Source organism: Vulpes vulpes, chromosome 11, assembly GCF_048418805.1.
Source record: "Vulpes vulpes isolate BD-2025 chromosome 11, VulVul3, whole genome shotgun sequence".
NCBI lineage: Eukaryota > Metazoa > Chordata > Mammalia > Carnivora > Canidae > Vulpes > Vulpes vulpes.
Window position 1 is genome coordinate 50704835 of NC_132790.1, and position 11616 is coordinate 50716450.

At 50.0% G+C, this 11616-nt stretch overlaps 1 protein-coding gene and 1 long non-coding RNA gene across 2 annotated transcripts; one reads left to right on the forward strand and one right to left on the reverse strand.

Annotated features, from left to right (window-relative positions):
- Window positions 1–1432: 1432 nt before the first annotated feature.
- On the reverse strand, window positions 1433–5251 carry CST3 (cystatin C). Its single transcript, XM_026016413.2, has 3 exons — window positions 4897–5251; window positions 2514–2627; window positions 1433–1767 (listed from the first exon to the last, which is right to left on the reverse strand). Exons 1-3 carry the CDS (start codon window positions 5152–5154, stop codon window positions 1684–1686), a joined length of 456 nt encoding a protein of 151 aa, XP_025872198.1. The 5' UTR covers window positions 5155–5251; the 3' UTR covers window positions 1433–1683.
- A 48-nt stretch (window positions 5252–5299) lies between these two features.
- LOC140594430 (uncharacterized) lies at window positions 5300–8504 on the forward strand. The gene is made up of 2 exons (XR_011995208.1): window positions 5300–5914; window positions 7986–8504. It is a non-coding gene; the product is annotated as an uncharacterized lncRNA (long non-coding RNA).
- The last annotated feature ends 3112 nt before the right edge of the window (window positions 8505–11616 follow it).

Genomic DNA, 11616 nt, shown 5'->3' on the forward strand with positions numbered 1-11616 from the left:
ATGGTAAACAGGAGACAAGGTATGCAATCTTGCTGGGGCCCATCTAGTCATCAAGAGGAGGCATGCAGGGTGGGTCCCTGTGCAGCCCTTCCCTGGCACTGTGCTGGGGTCTACCTTTGCCAGAAGCAGCCACCATACCTGGAATGCTGGGACTTGGGAGCATCTAGGGGAATTCCATTCGTCATTTCATCTTCTGTGTTCAGGGCAACAGGTCACATGACTTCATCCATGCTCCTCTGCATGTGGATGACATCAGGGCACATGGCCCCAGCACTACCACCCCCATGAGAGGGCTTCACTCCTCTGCAGTGAATGGTGAATGGAAGGGCAGCACAGGATGTGTGTGTTAAGTTCTCTTTTGTTAGGACTGGATCTTTCCTATCTTAGGGTTCTGAGGCACGCAGTAGTCTATAGAATGATGGTGAAGTAGTAGAGTAACATTCCCTGTCAATTCCAAAGTCTTCTGAGTAAGAAGCCAGTGCTATGTCAATCCTGTTTATGGTTTCAACTCTTTTTTTTTTTTTTCTTAAGATTTTATTTATTCACAAGAGACACACAGAGAGAGGCAGAGACACGGGCAGAGGGAGAAGCAGGCTCCATGCAAGGAGCCTGATGTGGGACTCGATCCCAGGACCCCGGGATCACACCCTAGGCCAAAGGCAGATGCTCAACTGAGCCACCCAGGCGTCCCTATGGTTTCAATTCTGTATCCCTTACATGAAGCTCTACACAAGGACTATTTTAAATGGAACCCCAGAAAACAGGGAGGGCACAAATCTGTAAAACTCTTTATAGATACAACTTCTTGGAATATATCTGAGGGTGTGGCTTTCAGTTTTATTTCACTTCTGATTCTGATTGGATTGACCTTGATTCTGCTGGGTATTTCCCCAATAGTTACATAGACATATACTTTGTCACCTGCAGGTGCCTGAAGTCTTTTGTGGAGAGAAGTAGACGTAAATCATTATTTATTTGCTCTCTAAAGAACTTGACCGGTGAAAATTGGCCCAAAAGTAAGTGTGGTGAGCTCAGCATATATGGCTGAAATCTGACCTAGCAGAGCCGTGCTCAGGGTGGCCCGGGGCTATGGGCTCCACCTGTCCCCTTCCTCCTGTCTAGTGTCTCATCATCTATCATCTGACTTCTTATCAAACACCGCAGCCCTGTCTCCAGGATCAGCATACTACGTCTTCTCCTCTCCCCTGTGTGATAAACAGGGGTCACCACACCTGGAGGCCTGGGTTCCCAGCCTGCCCCTGACTCAATCACCCCAAAAGTGGCAGCATGCTCCCCTGACTTCCCCAGCAGGAACTAGTCAGCTCTCTGCTCCTCCCCTGCCCTCTAGAGTCATTGTGACTAGAAGCTCTTAAAGGCACTGTCCAAACCCTTCTTCCGTATATATTCCCAAGACAGTAAATAAGTCAAGAAGTAAGTAGCTGAGGTTACTTTTTATTGATTAAGATAGAGCAGAACACGTGTACTACATACTTGTGCATTTGGAGAGCAATGAAAAGAGAAGAGTTACAGTTATTTAGTTGTTCAAAAAAAGCCCCAGAATCCTTCTCTGTCTCCTGGGATCACCAGCACACAGGGGATGTCACTTGAGCAGGGCCAACCTTCTAAGGCTTAGGAGCTCTACAAGGGAATAGGGGAGTTGGAGAGGGGGCTAGAGCAGGTCTTCTATACATCCTGGCAGCTGGACTTCACCAAGGAGGTCTTGCCCAGCCAGGGGACAGTGTATACCTGGAAAGAGCAGAGCGTTTTCTGTCAAAGGAGAGAGAGAAAGATAATTAGGGTTACAGGAAAAAGCTCAGCCTGGAGAAGTCAGAAGCACAGGTGAGAAAGGGTGGTGGGATTCTCAGCCCCGACCCTGCTGAGCCCCAGAACGCTAAGCAGGGGTTCGCAGTGACCCCACCCACTCAGTCACCCCACCCACTCCTTAAGTCCAAGACATGGGATCCTGTCTCCTAACTCTAACCAGCAGGATTCCACCAGCTCATTCCCCCTGCACATCCCTTTAAGGTGCAGCCTGTGCAAGATCACAGAGCCCCTGAGGGACAGGGCGCTGCCCCCAAGTCCTCTGCATGTCCAGTGGGCCAGGACTAAGACAGGTATACAGGGACAGGGACCAGAGTTCAGAAAACACCCAAAGACACAGGGAATATGGGTAGCTATGGGAGGGGTACGGCTTCCTCCACTGGAGTGACTAGTATTTGGTGAGAAGAGCAGGATCAGAGGGTTTGGCTGCTTATAGGTCTCTAATTCTCTCTAATCTGTTCAGATGGCCAAGATTGGGATTAAGAGGTCATCTCTCTTTCCAGCAAACACCCCAGAGTCCTCCACAAGCAACAATCCACACAGTGCACAATGCCCCAACTCATCAGCTAAAACCCACTTATAAACTCAAATTAGTCATGTGCACACACATACAACCTTCCCCCACAGGTACCCTGACACCTGCACACCCACATCCCAAGCACTCATATACAATGCATCTCACAGGCACATACCCTCATCAGGTGTGGCTGGTCATGAAAGGGACAGTTGTCCAAGTTGGGCTGGGACTTGGTACATGTTGTTCGTCCAATCTCCACCTCCAAGAAGTAGTTCATCCCAGACACAACCTGTACATGTAAAGAGCAGGATTTGTTTACATCTGCCAATTTCACACACACGTAGTTACCTTCCTGCTTTGGGGGGCCCTCATAACAGCATTCATTGTTGTCAAAGCAGGTACCTTGGAATACCACAGCCACCTTCTGAGGGCTGGCCCAGCAGCTGTACCCAGAGCCTTCTTGTAACTTGTTCACAGAGAGGCTCCAGAAGGTCTCAGGCAGCCTGGCAGGAGGAGAAGCAGGAGGATAGAAGGTGGAAGCCAGGGACCAAAATTCTGTTACCTGGGTTTAGGAGGGAAGGTGCGCTTTGGGAAGCCAGACGGGAGCTGGCTGATAAACCTCTCCAGTTCCAGGAGCCAGGGAAGGGACTAAGCACACAGCAAGGGCTCTGTGCTGAAACAGCGGATCCGGCTCAGGAAGATGATCATGTGACGGGTCCATCTTAGCTTAATTCCAATTAATAGGGTCAACCCTATACATTTTCACATTTCCTCAGTGTAACAAATGTTTATTTATTCCCTCATTTCGCAGTAGGAAATGAGAGGCCTCTCTCTCGTTTGTGTTTTAGCCAAATAAAACCCTGTCCCTGGAATGCCTGCCTTTTACGTGTGATTTTTGATGGGAGTATTTCTGAAGTGTGCCACATATCTGCCTGTCTTCTACATTTGGCATTACAGGATAGATCTTTAGAACTTGGAGAAACATGGGATGAGGACCTAGGACCAGGCTCCACATCTTATCTGGTGGAAACACAAGCAGGTCCCATGATCCCTCTGCTGTTACTTTCCCCAATGAGCTGTGATGCCAAGCCAGTGCTGCAATGGAGAGGAACAACTGGGGGGAACCTAGGGAGCAGGGAGCACACGTCCCATCCAAAGCACTCAGCACCAGCCACAGCTGCAGGGGAGAAACGGTCTGTTCTGGTCCTGCCTTGTGAAGTTTCAAGAGAAGGTGGAAATGCAGGCATGCACTTCCAGGCTTTTGTTGCTCTGAGGCTCTGTTCTGCTCTCCACGAGGCCACAGATCAGCTGGCCTGAATCCTAGGCACCTTTACAGGATAAGCACAAAGCCCAGGGCCCTTCCTGACACCCCCTCCCACCCCCTTCTGGACTCTGGTGACTATGCTCCTTATCTGACCAGAACTCCAGGGCAGGCTGGCAGAGGCAGGGGTCAGGAGCAGTCCACTCAACTACTCCCTGGGTGATGGTGATGGGGGGGGGGGGGTGCATATTGGGACGGGGACTGTGATGGCACACATGAAAGGCTATTCCCGTGGACATGCCCTGCGGAGGGAAGCTTTCCACCAGGATGTCTGGACAGGTCTGAATTCATATGACAGACCCTCTGCTCTGAGATGCACTGGGTACCACAGCCCAGCTCACTGGCCCATCTGTGTTTGCTGACAAGCCTCTGTCTGGGTGCTCAGGGAGCAGCCAGGGCCCCACTTGAGGGAAGATGTTTGCCATGGGCCCTAAACTCCATCACGGGAGGAGGACATGGAGGCCAGGTTAATTTAGGGGGTCCTGTTAAGAGGAGGCCTTAAGGAGAATGGGCCTCTTCTGTGTAACCCCAATCATCTCAAGGAAACATGATAGCAATTCAGTGTGCCCCAGTGTGCACCACAACTGGGTGGATCCTTCAAAAATGCCAAGGTCATAAATGGAAGGGGGTCCAGAGGAAAGGAGGCTGCAGGACAGTGGCTGCAGCACACGGCCTGGCCGTCCTGGCTGTAAAGGACATCGGTGGGACAGTCAGTGACATCTGAATAAGGTCTGTGGAGTAGATGATCCCGCCAGCTTTGGTTCTGATTTCTAAAGTGTTCCTATCGCTAGCTCAGAAAATGGCGCCGTTCCTCGGGAAAGCACACTGAGGTGGAAACTCTCAAAAGACTCAGAAGTACAGAAACACCCAAGCTGACACCCCTGTACACACGTATGCGCCCAATGGAAAGCAAAATGGTCAAACTCTAACACAGAAGGAATCTAGGCGTCGGGTCTACAGGGATCTTACGCACGGTGTCTTTCTGGGTCTGAAATCGAAGGTCACGAGAGTGCCTAAGGGTCGTTCAGCGCCGAGCCAGAGGGGCGGCCGGGGGTGCCACGGCCTCCCCTCGCCCTGGTCAGGAGCTCGCAGTCGTGGGGCTGGCGCACGGGGTGAGGGTCCGGGCGCCCGACCCCCGCGAACACCAAGGGAGGCGGCGGGGCGCCCGGCGGCGCCCGGTGCTCCGGGCCGAGTCCGCACGGCGCTGGGCGGGTCGGCGGGGCCCGAGGACACGCACCTGCTTGCGGGCGCGCAGCACTCGCACCGCGCGGCTGTGGTAGGCGTCGTTGCTCGCCCGGTTGTACTCGCCCACGGCGAAGGCCAGCGCCCGCTGCACGCCCTCCTCCTGCACGTCCGCGTCCATCGCGCCGCCCACCGCGCCGGGCCTGCCGCCTCTCCTGCCGGCCCCGGGACTCACGGCCGCGGCCAGGGCCAGGGCGAGGGCGAGGGCCAGGGTGGCCAGCAGGAGCGGCGGGGTGCGCGGGCGCCCGGCCATGGTGCGCTTGGAGGCGGACGAGCTCCGGGGGGCGACGGCGCGAGGCAGCGAGCAGCGCCCGGCTCGGGCTCCTTTATCCCTCGGCCCCGGCCCCGCCCCTTCCGCCCGCCGGCCCCGCCCCTTCCGCTCCCAACCGCTCCGCCCCGGCCCGGGCCTTGGCCGGTGTCGAGGGCCGCGCCCGCCGTCCGCAGCTTCTTGCCCGGCACCTCGGCGCGCCCCCGGCCTGCCCCTCCCGCCGCGGAAGCCCCGCCGGCTCCCCTAGCGGCTCCCGGGCTGGCTCACCCTGTGGGCCCTGCCCCGACTCCGGGTGCGGGGCCCCCTGGCTCACGGGGCTCCTGCAGAAGGTGTCAGTCCTCCCGGGGCCCGCGGTGCGAGCGACCCCAGCCCTGCCTCCGGGGAAAGGGGAGACAGCGGCCCGCACGCCCCGCACGCCCCGCACGCCCCGCACGCCCCGGGGGCTCAGGGCTGGGGCCCAGGCCGGGGCCGGGGGAGCAGGGGGCGGCGTAGAGGCCAAGGAAGACCGCTCTGCTCCGGGGAACGCTTGCAAGACCTGAAAGAACTCGCCTTCATCGGGCAGGAGGTCCCGGCCCCCTCCTCACGGCGCACTCACCTGCCCCACCCGCGCGCCCGGGAGGCGCTTCTGCCCGCCGCGGGGCCCCGGCCCGTCCGTGGCACGTGGTGACGAGCCGTGGCGGTCCTGTCGCAGGGCGACCCAGAACATGGAATGGGAACTACGTGTGGCTCTGCGTCTTCTAGTGCGGTAAAAAGAGACAGACGAGAATGACATTTTCTTGTTTGACCCAGCATATTCAGAACATTACGTCAACATACACAGGCGATTATTTAATGGGATATTTTTATGTTCTCTTGTGCGTGCCAAGCATTTGGAATCCTGTGTGTGTTTCACACTCAGAGCAGGTGTCAAGTCAGATGAGTCTCATTTCAAGCACCCCATGGCCAAGCACCGCTGGTGGCTGTGACGTGGCACAGCACAGATTCAGGGTGTGTGTAGGGTGGAGGGCGGTGATCAGTGATCACCCTCAGGGAGTGGCAGGTGTTCTGTTGGAAGTGAAATAGAAGGGATTGCTAGAAAAAGGTGCTACTGAACATGGTCAGAGACCTGCTGGGGAGAAGACGCAGGTCAGCAGAAACCTACAGGTCAAGAGGGCTGCTGAGACCATGGAGAGACACTAAGACCTGGACGTGGTAGCTGGGTATGGTGTGGGCTAACAGATCCTGCGGTCCAGGACTGTATACATCTGTGCTCCAATATGGCCTCAGGAGGGAGCGGGCAAGGGCTTTCTTAGTTACAGAGAAAGAAGTAGATACACAGAGCAGGGAAAGAGGGGGCTGCCCCTAGCCAGGTGCTTCTGAGTAGTAGTGGCTATCTCCTGAGAGTAGGGATGGGCTTTTACTGTGGTTTCCCCACCCACGCAGGACATCTAGTCCTCTAGTCTTTGAAGGGTGTGTTGCACAGAGGGTAAGCTGAAATGCAAGGGACTTTTTCATCTTTTGTTATTAGGAAGGAAGTGCAGGGCACCCAAATAGCCAGAGCATGAAGGCAGATGTGAGTGTGGTAGAGGGTTGTGATTTAACACATGCTATTACACTGCCTATATATAATTCTCTCTTAGGTCTCTGGCATGTGCCAGATCCCTAATCCTAACAGAGAGTGCCTGTAGAAGCTACCAGAGGACCTATAGTATATCTGATGATAAGAAGTGGAAGGCTGCACATCCACCTCAGCTGTTTGAATGACCTGGGGCAAATGTAACAAATTGGGCGAGGCGGGCTTCTCTGTTAACAGTAGTGTCTGGGGGTCAGAATCTACAGGGATGAGCAAGCTTCAGTGTTGATACTTCAACCTGGTTTAAAATGATGGAGCAGCCCATGCCCTCATCTGTAACCTCCAGCTTCAAAGATAAGCTAGCAGAGACCCAGAGAGAAATAATGAACTCAAGACTGAGGCACAGGGCTTCCAGCACTCATGTACCACGAAGGAAAGAGCACATGTGTCCAGGAGGCAAGCATGTTTCCCTTCTGCCAGATGAAGAGAAAAACCCTTTACACAAGGCTGCTCATGTGGCCGTTGATCCCATGATCTGAACTAGTAGAGAAAGAAAGTGAGAGAGTGACAGACATTCTCTGTAATATATAAAGAAGTGAATATTTAATAGTACTATAATAAATGACCAAGTACATAAAACAGCACCTAAACTAGCATGTCAAGTTGACCAAGAATTGAGTTTCTGAACATTTAGGCTTCTAAAACTTGCAGTGAAAACTCGGTGTAAAGCATTTAGGGCTCTAATAGGGATTGATTCCTTGTCATTATAAAACTGTGATGCTCACAGGCAAGCCTGTTGACAGCCGCTGTAGAAAAAGGCAAGACAGAGTACAGTGGCCAGTATCTATTTTGCATTTGCATAAGGAAACAGATAATCCTTTGGAAGCTTTTGCTCAGGGTCCACCTATTGCTTTACATTAGGAGTTACCATTTAATTTCACAACAGCACACTGATCCGAGCAGCTCTGGTGTCTGCAGCACCACAGCCAGTGGGGGTGGGGGTGGGGGTGGGGTGTTGGGGGCAGGGAGAGGGCTTCCAGGGACACAGGCCTGTGGCTTGTGCAGCTGGGGGCTCTGAAGTCTCTCTGAGCTTGAGCCCTGGCAACAAGGAAAATAAAAGATGGATCTGAGTCAGGTTGAGCAATCCCCTTGGGATCTCTATATGGTCAGTTTCCTTTCCTAATCCATGCTGTAGTTGTTGCTCTGCCATCCCTCTCAGTGTTTGTGCAAACTTGAATTCCAGTTTCTTTTGCAATCGTCACAGGGCAGCAGAGGGATTCCTGCTCCAGCCTGGGATAGCATTGGAACTGGTGCACTGGATGTTGGATCTTGACCTCTGAGGCCACTGAGGGCAGCCCTGCTCTCTCCATGGTGTCCCTGGGCTCTCCTTCCTGCCACTCACAGAGGAGCTGGACCTAGTGACAAGGACTGACTGAGTTTTAGTGATGCTCCTCCAAGCTGCCTCTCCACTAAAGCTGGGCCTTGTCCAGTCTTATCCCTGCCAGCTAGCCTGCTTAACCCTGTCCTAGTAAGAATGCCCTTAACCTTGGTATCTGTTCAAGTTCATTACCCCCACCTTTGATGGCTAGTCCTTTGAGAGAGTCTTGTTAGGTTAGTGTAGCAAAAATTACCCCCTCTCCCTGCCCCCCTCCCCACCTTGGATGTGAAACTCTATTTATCCTAGCTGTCTTCAGAGTTGAGCTCAGTCTTTCTCTCCTGTTTGGATAATCTTGCCCCCTGTTGCAATAGTATTGAATAAAGTCTTCCTCAACATTTTAACAAGTATCCGAATAATATATCTTTAACACTGGCAACTGGGATCCCTGGGTGGCGCAGCGGTTTGACGCCTGCCTTTGGCCCAGGGCGCAATCCTGGAGACCCGGGATCGAATCCCACGTCGGGATCCCGGTGCATGGAGCCTGCTTCTCCCTCTGCCTATGTCTCTGCCTCTCTCTCTCTGTGTGTGTGTGTGACTATCATAAAACAAAACAAAACAAAACAAAACACTGGCAGCCAACCAGGCCAGTGCTCTGTGCTACCGCTGGTTTGTTTGGAATGTAGTGAAAATACTGTTGACAAATAGGAGCCAAGGGGCATGTGATGGTGGAGGGGAGTAAGAAAGGAAGGGGAAATTCAGAGGCAGATGGGGTGGGCAGACGGGGAGGGCCCAAGGTGAGGGGAGGAAATCCAGAGGGGGATGCATTTTCCCTGACATCATATTATGAACACATTCAAATGTGCAACAAAGTCAGAAGAATTTTATAGCAAACATTCATATTCCCACCACCTGAATTCTAGCATTAATATTGTACTTTACTTACTTATCACATGTCTATCCACCTGTCCATCTCCCTATTCATCCATCAACCTATCTTGTTTTCATGCATTTTGAAGTAATTTAAAGACATCAGTATATCTCACCTCTACACACAAGCATGAATAACATGGACTAGAGGTGAATATTTATTTACAATTTTTCATTTGTTGTAAAATTTACCTATAGTAAAATGCACAAATCTTAAGTATACATTTACTTTATGTTAACAAATGTGTAGCCCTATGTAACCAACCTCCTATCAGGTATAGAACATGACTATCACCCAGAAAGTTCCCTTATTCCCCTTCCCAGTCATTTTGGGCCCTTACCTCCAGAGACAATGGCTACACTGATGTTATTCTATTTTTTCACTATAGATCAGTTTTGTATATTTTTAAAGTTCACATAAATGGAATTCTATGTTATTGACTTCTCTGGGTTTTTGTTTTGTTTTGTTTTCACTCATCTTGATGTTTTTGAGATTCATCTCTGTTGTATAAGTTGTACATAGGTATAACTTTCAAAAAGGATTTATCAGTAGCAGGCAATGCTGTTTAATGGATTGCATTTTACGGACAGTAGAACTTTCAGAGCTGGAGTCAATTCTCTCAAATCCTGCCTCTGCTTTATCAAGTAAGTTGGTGTCATCTTCTAAGTCTTTTGTTATCATGTCAACAATCTTAATAGTGTCTTCAGCAGGAGTAGATTCCATCTCAAAAACCACTCTCTTGGCTTATCTGTAAAAGTTTTACCATGAGATTGAAGCAACTCAGTCTCATCTTCTGGCTCAAACAGTAACACCAAAGATCCCTGATCGCAGGTAACCAGAATAAGTCTGAGAATAATGAAAAAGTTTGAACTATTTCAAGAATCACCAAAACATAACACAAAGGGAACAAATGCTGTGGGAAAATGGCACCAACAGACTTGCTGCATGCAGAGCTGCCACAGACCTCCAGTGTGAAAGATGCAGCATCTGAGAAGCACAATAAAACGAGGTATGCGTGATTGTGAGGTCAGCCTTGGATTGCCACAGGGAGCCTCCTCCAGAAGAGTCTCTGGAAGGTCTCAAGCATGGCACTAAGACATTGCTGCCACACCAAGGAGGCCAACCCTGATTACCTGGAATGGTGGCTTCTGCTTTTCTTCCTTTTTCCTTTTTAACCTCCTCTCCCCTGCTCTCCTCTCCCCTGTCTTCCTCCTTTCCTCCTTCTCACTACTTTTAGTTTTTGGGAAAAAGCACCATGAGTAGTGGAAAAACCTGATTTTAAAAGACAAAGCGGGACTCCTGGGTGACTCAGGGGTTCAGCGTCTGCCTTTCGTTCCAGGCGTGATCCTGGTCCTGGAATTGAATCCCGCATCAGGCTCCCTGCTTGGAGCCTGTTTCTCTCTCTGCCTCTCTCTCTGTGTCTCTCTTGAATAAATAAATAAAATCTTTTTTTTGTTTTAAAGAGCAGATTTATCCAACTCTTCCCCATATTTGAAAATAAAAGTTCTCTATGTTTTAATCCAACTAGTACAACGTATTTAGTATAAAAACAAATGAGAGAACAAAAGTATGAAGAATATAAATTATGTGTGTGCATGTCACTGAACCTGTGTACTGAATGTACTTATGCAGGGTTTACCACATTGATCTCATGTGATGATTGTAATTCAATGCTGCTTTTCTGCATTGTCATTATGTCATGAACATTTTCATGTGTTAAATCATTTTTGAAAACTCTGCACTATCAATTAAGTGTCTATGTTGCTAAGGTTAGCTATTAATAAATAACTCAAGTTATCAGTCAATCATACTGATTAATAAGTATTCAGCTAGTTATTCCATAGCTTAGCTTTCTTTCTAATGCTAGACATTTAGGCTGTTCACAGGCTTTCCAACCCTGCAAAATGACTAATAATGTGATACACACTAATATAGGAAAAAATATCCAAAAAATATTTTGGATTTTTTCTTCCTAGAATTGAAAATACCAAGTCAGAGAACAAGAATTTCCTGTCCCTTTCTAGATCTTTCTAGGTGAACTAATAATCAAATTGACAAGACAAATTAACAGGAGAAAATTAAATTTAACTTTGCTTTTTTTTAAAAAAAATGGTTATTTATTTATTCATGAGAGACACACAGAGAGGCAGAGACATAGGCAGAGAGAGAAGCAGGCTCCCCATGGGGAGCCCAATCCCCTGGACCCGAGATCAGGCTCTGAGCCAAAGACAGCCACTTAACCACTGAGCTACCCAGGCATCCCTCAAATTTAACTTTGTATGTATGGGGAGTTCGTACAGATAAAGAAATTACAAAGACAGGGCTGAAGTCTAGGACTTCAAAGGTAAGGACTATAATTCTCAAGGAGAATGAAAATGAATGTTTGGTAACAAATGTTAGCTGGGCCTGCAGAAACATGTTAATCAATCATGGGACACAGAATATGTTAATCAAACGCATCTTGCTAGGTTCCTCCCTGTCATACCCAGTTTATATCAAAATGTAGTTATTTATGATGATAGCTCTCTTCCTGCAGCAGGCCTTCCATCTTTTAGTCAGTTGCAGGGGAGGTAAAGAGCTTTCCTTCAT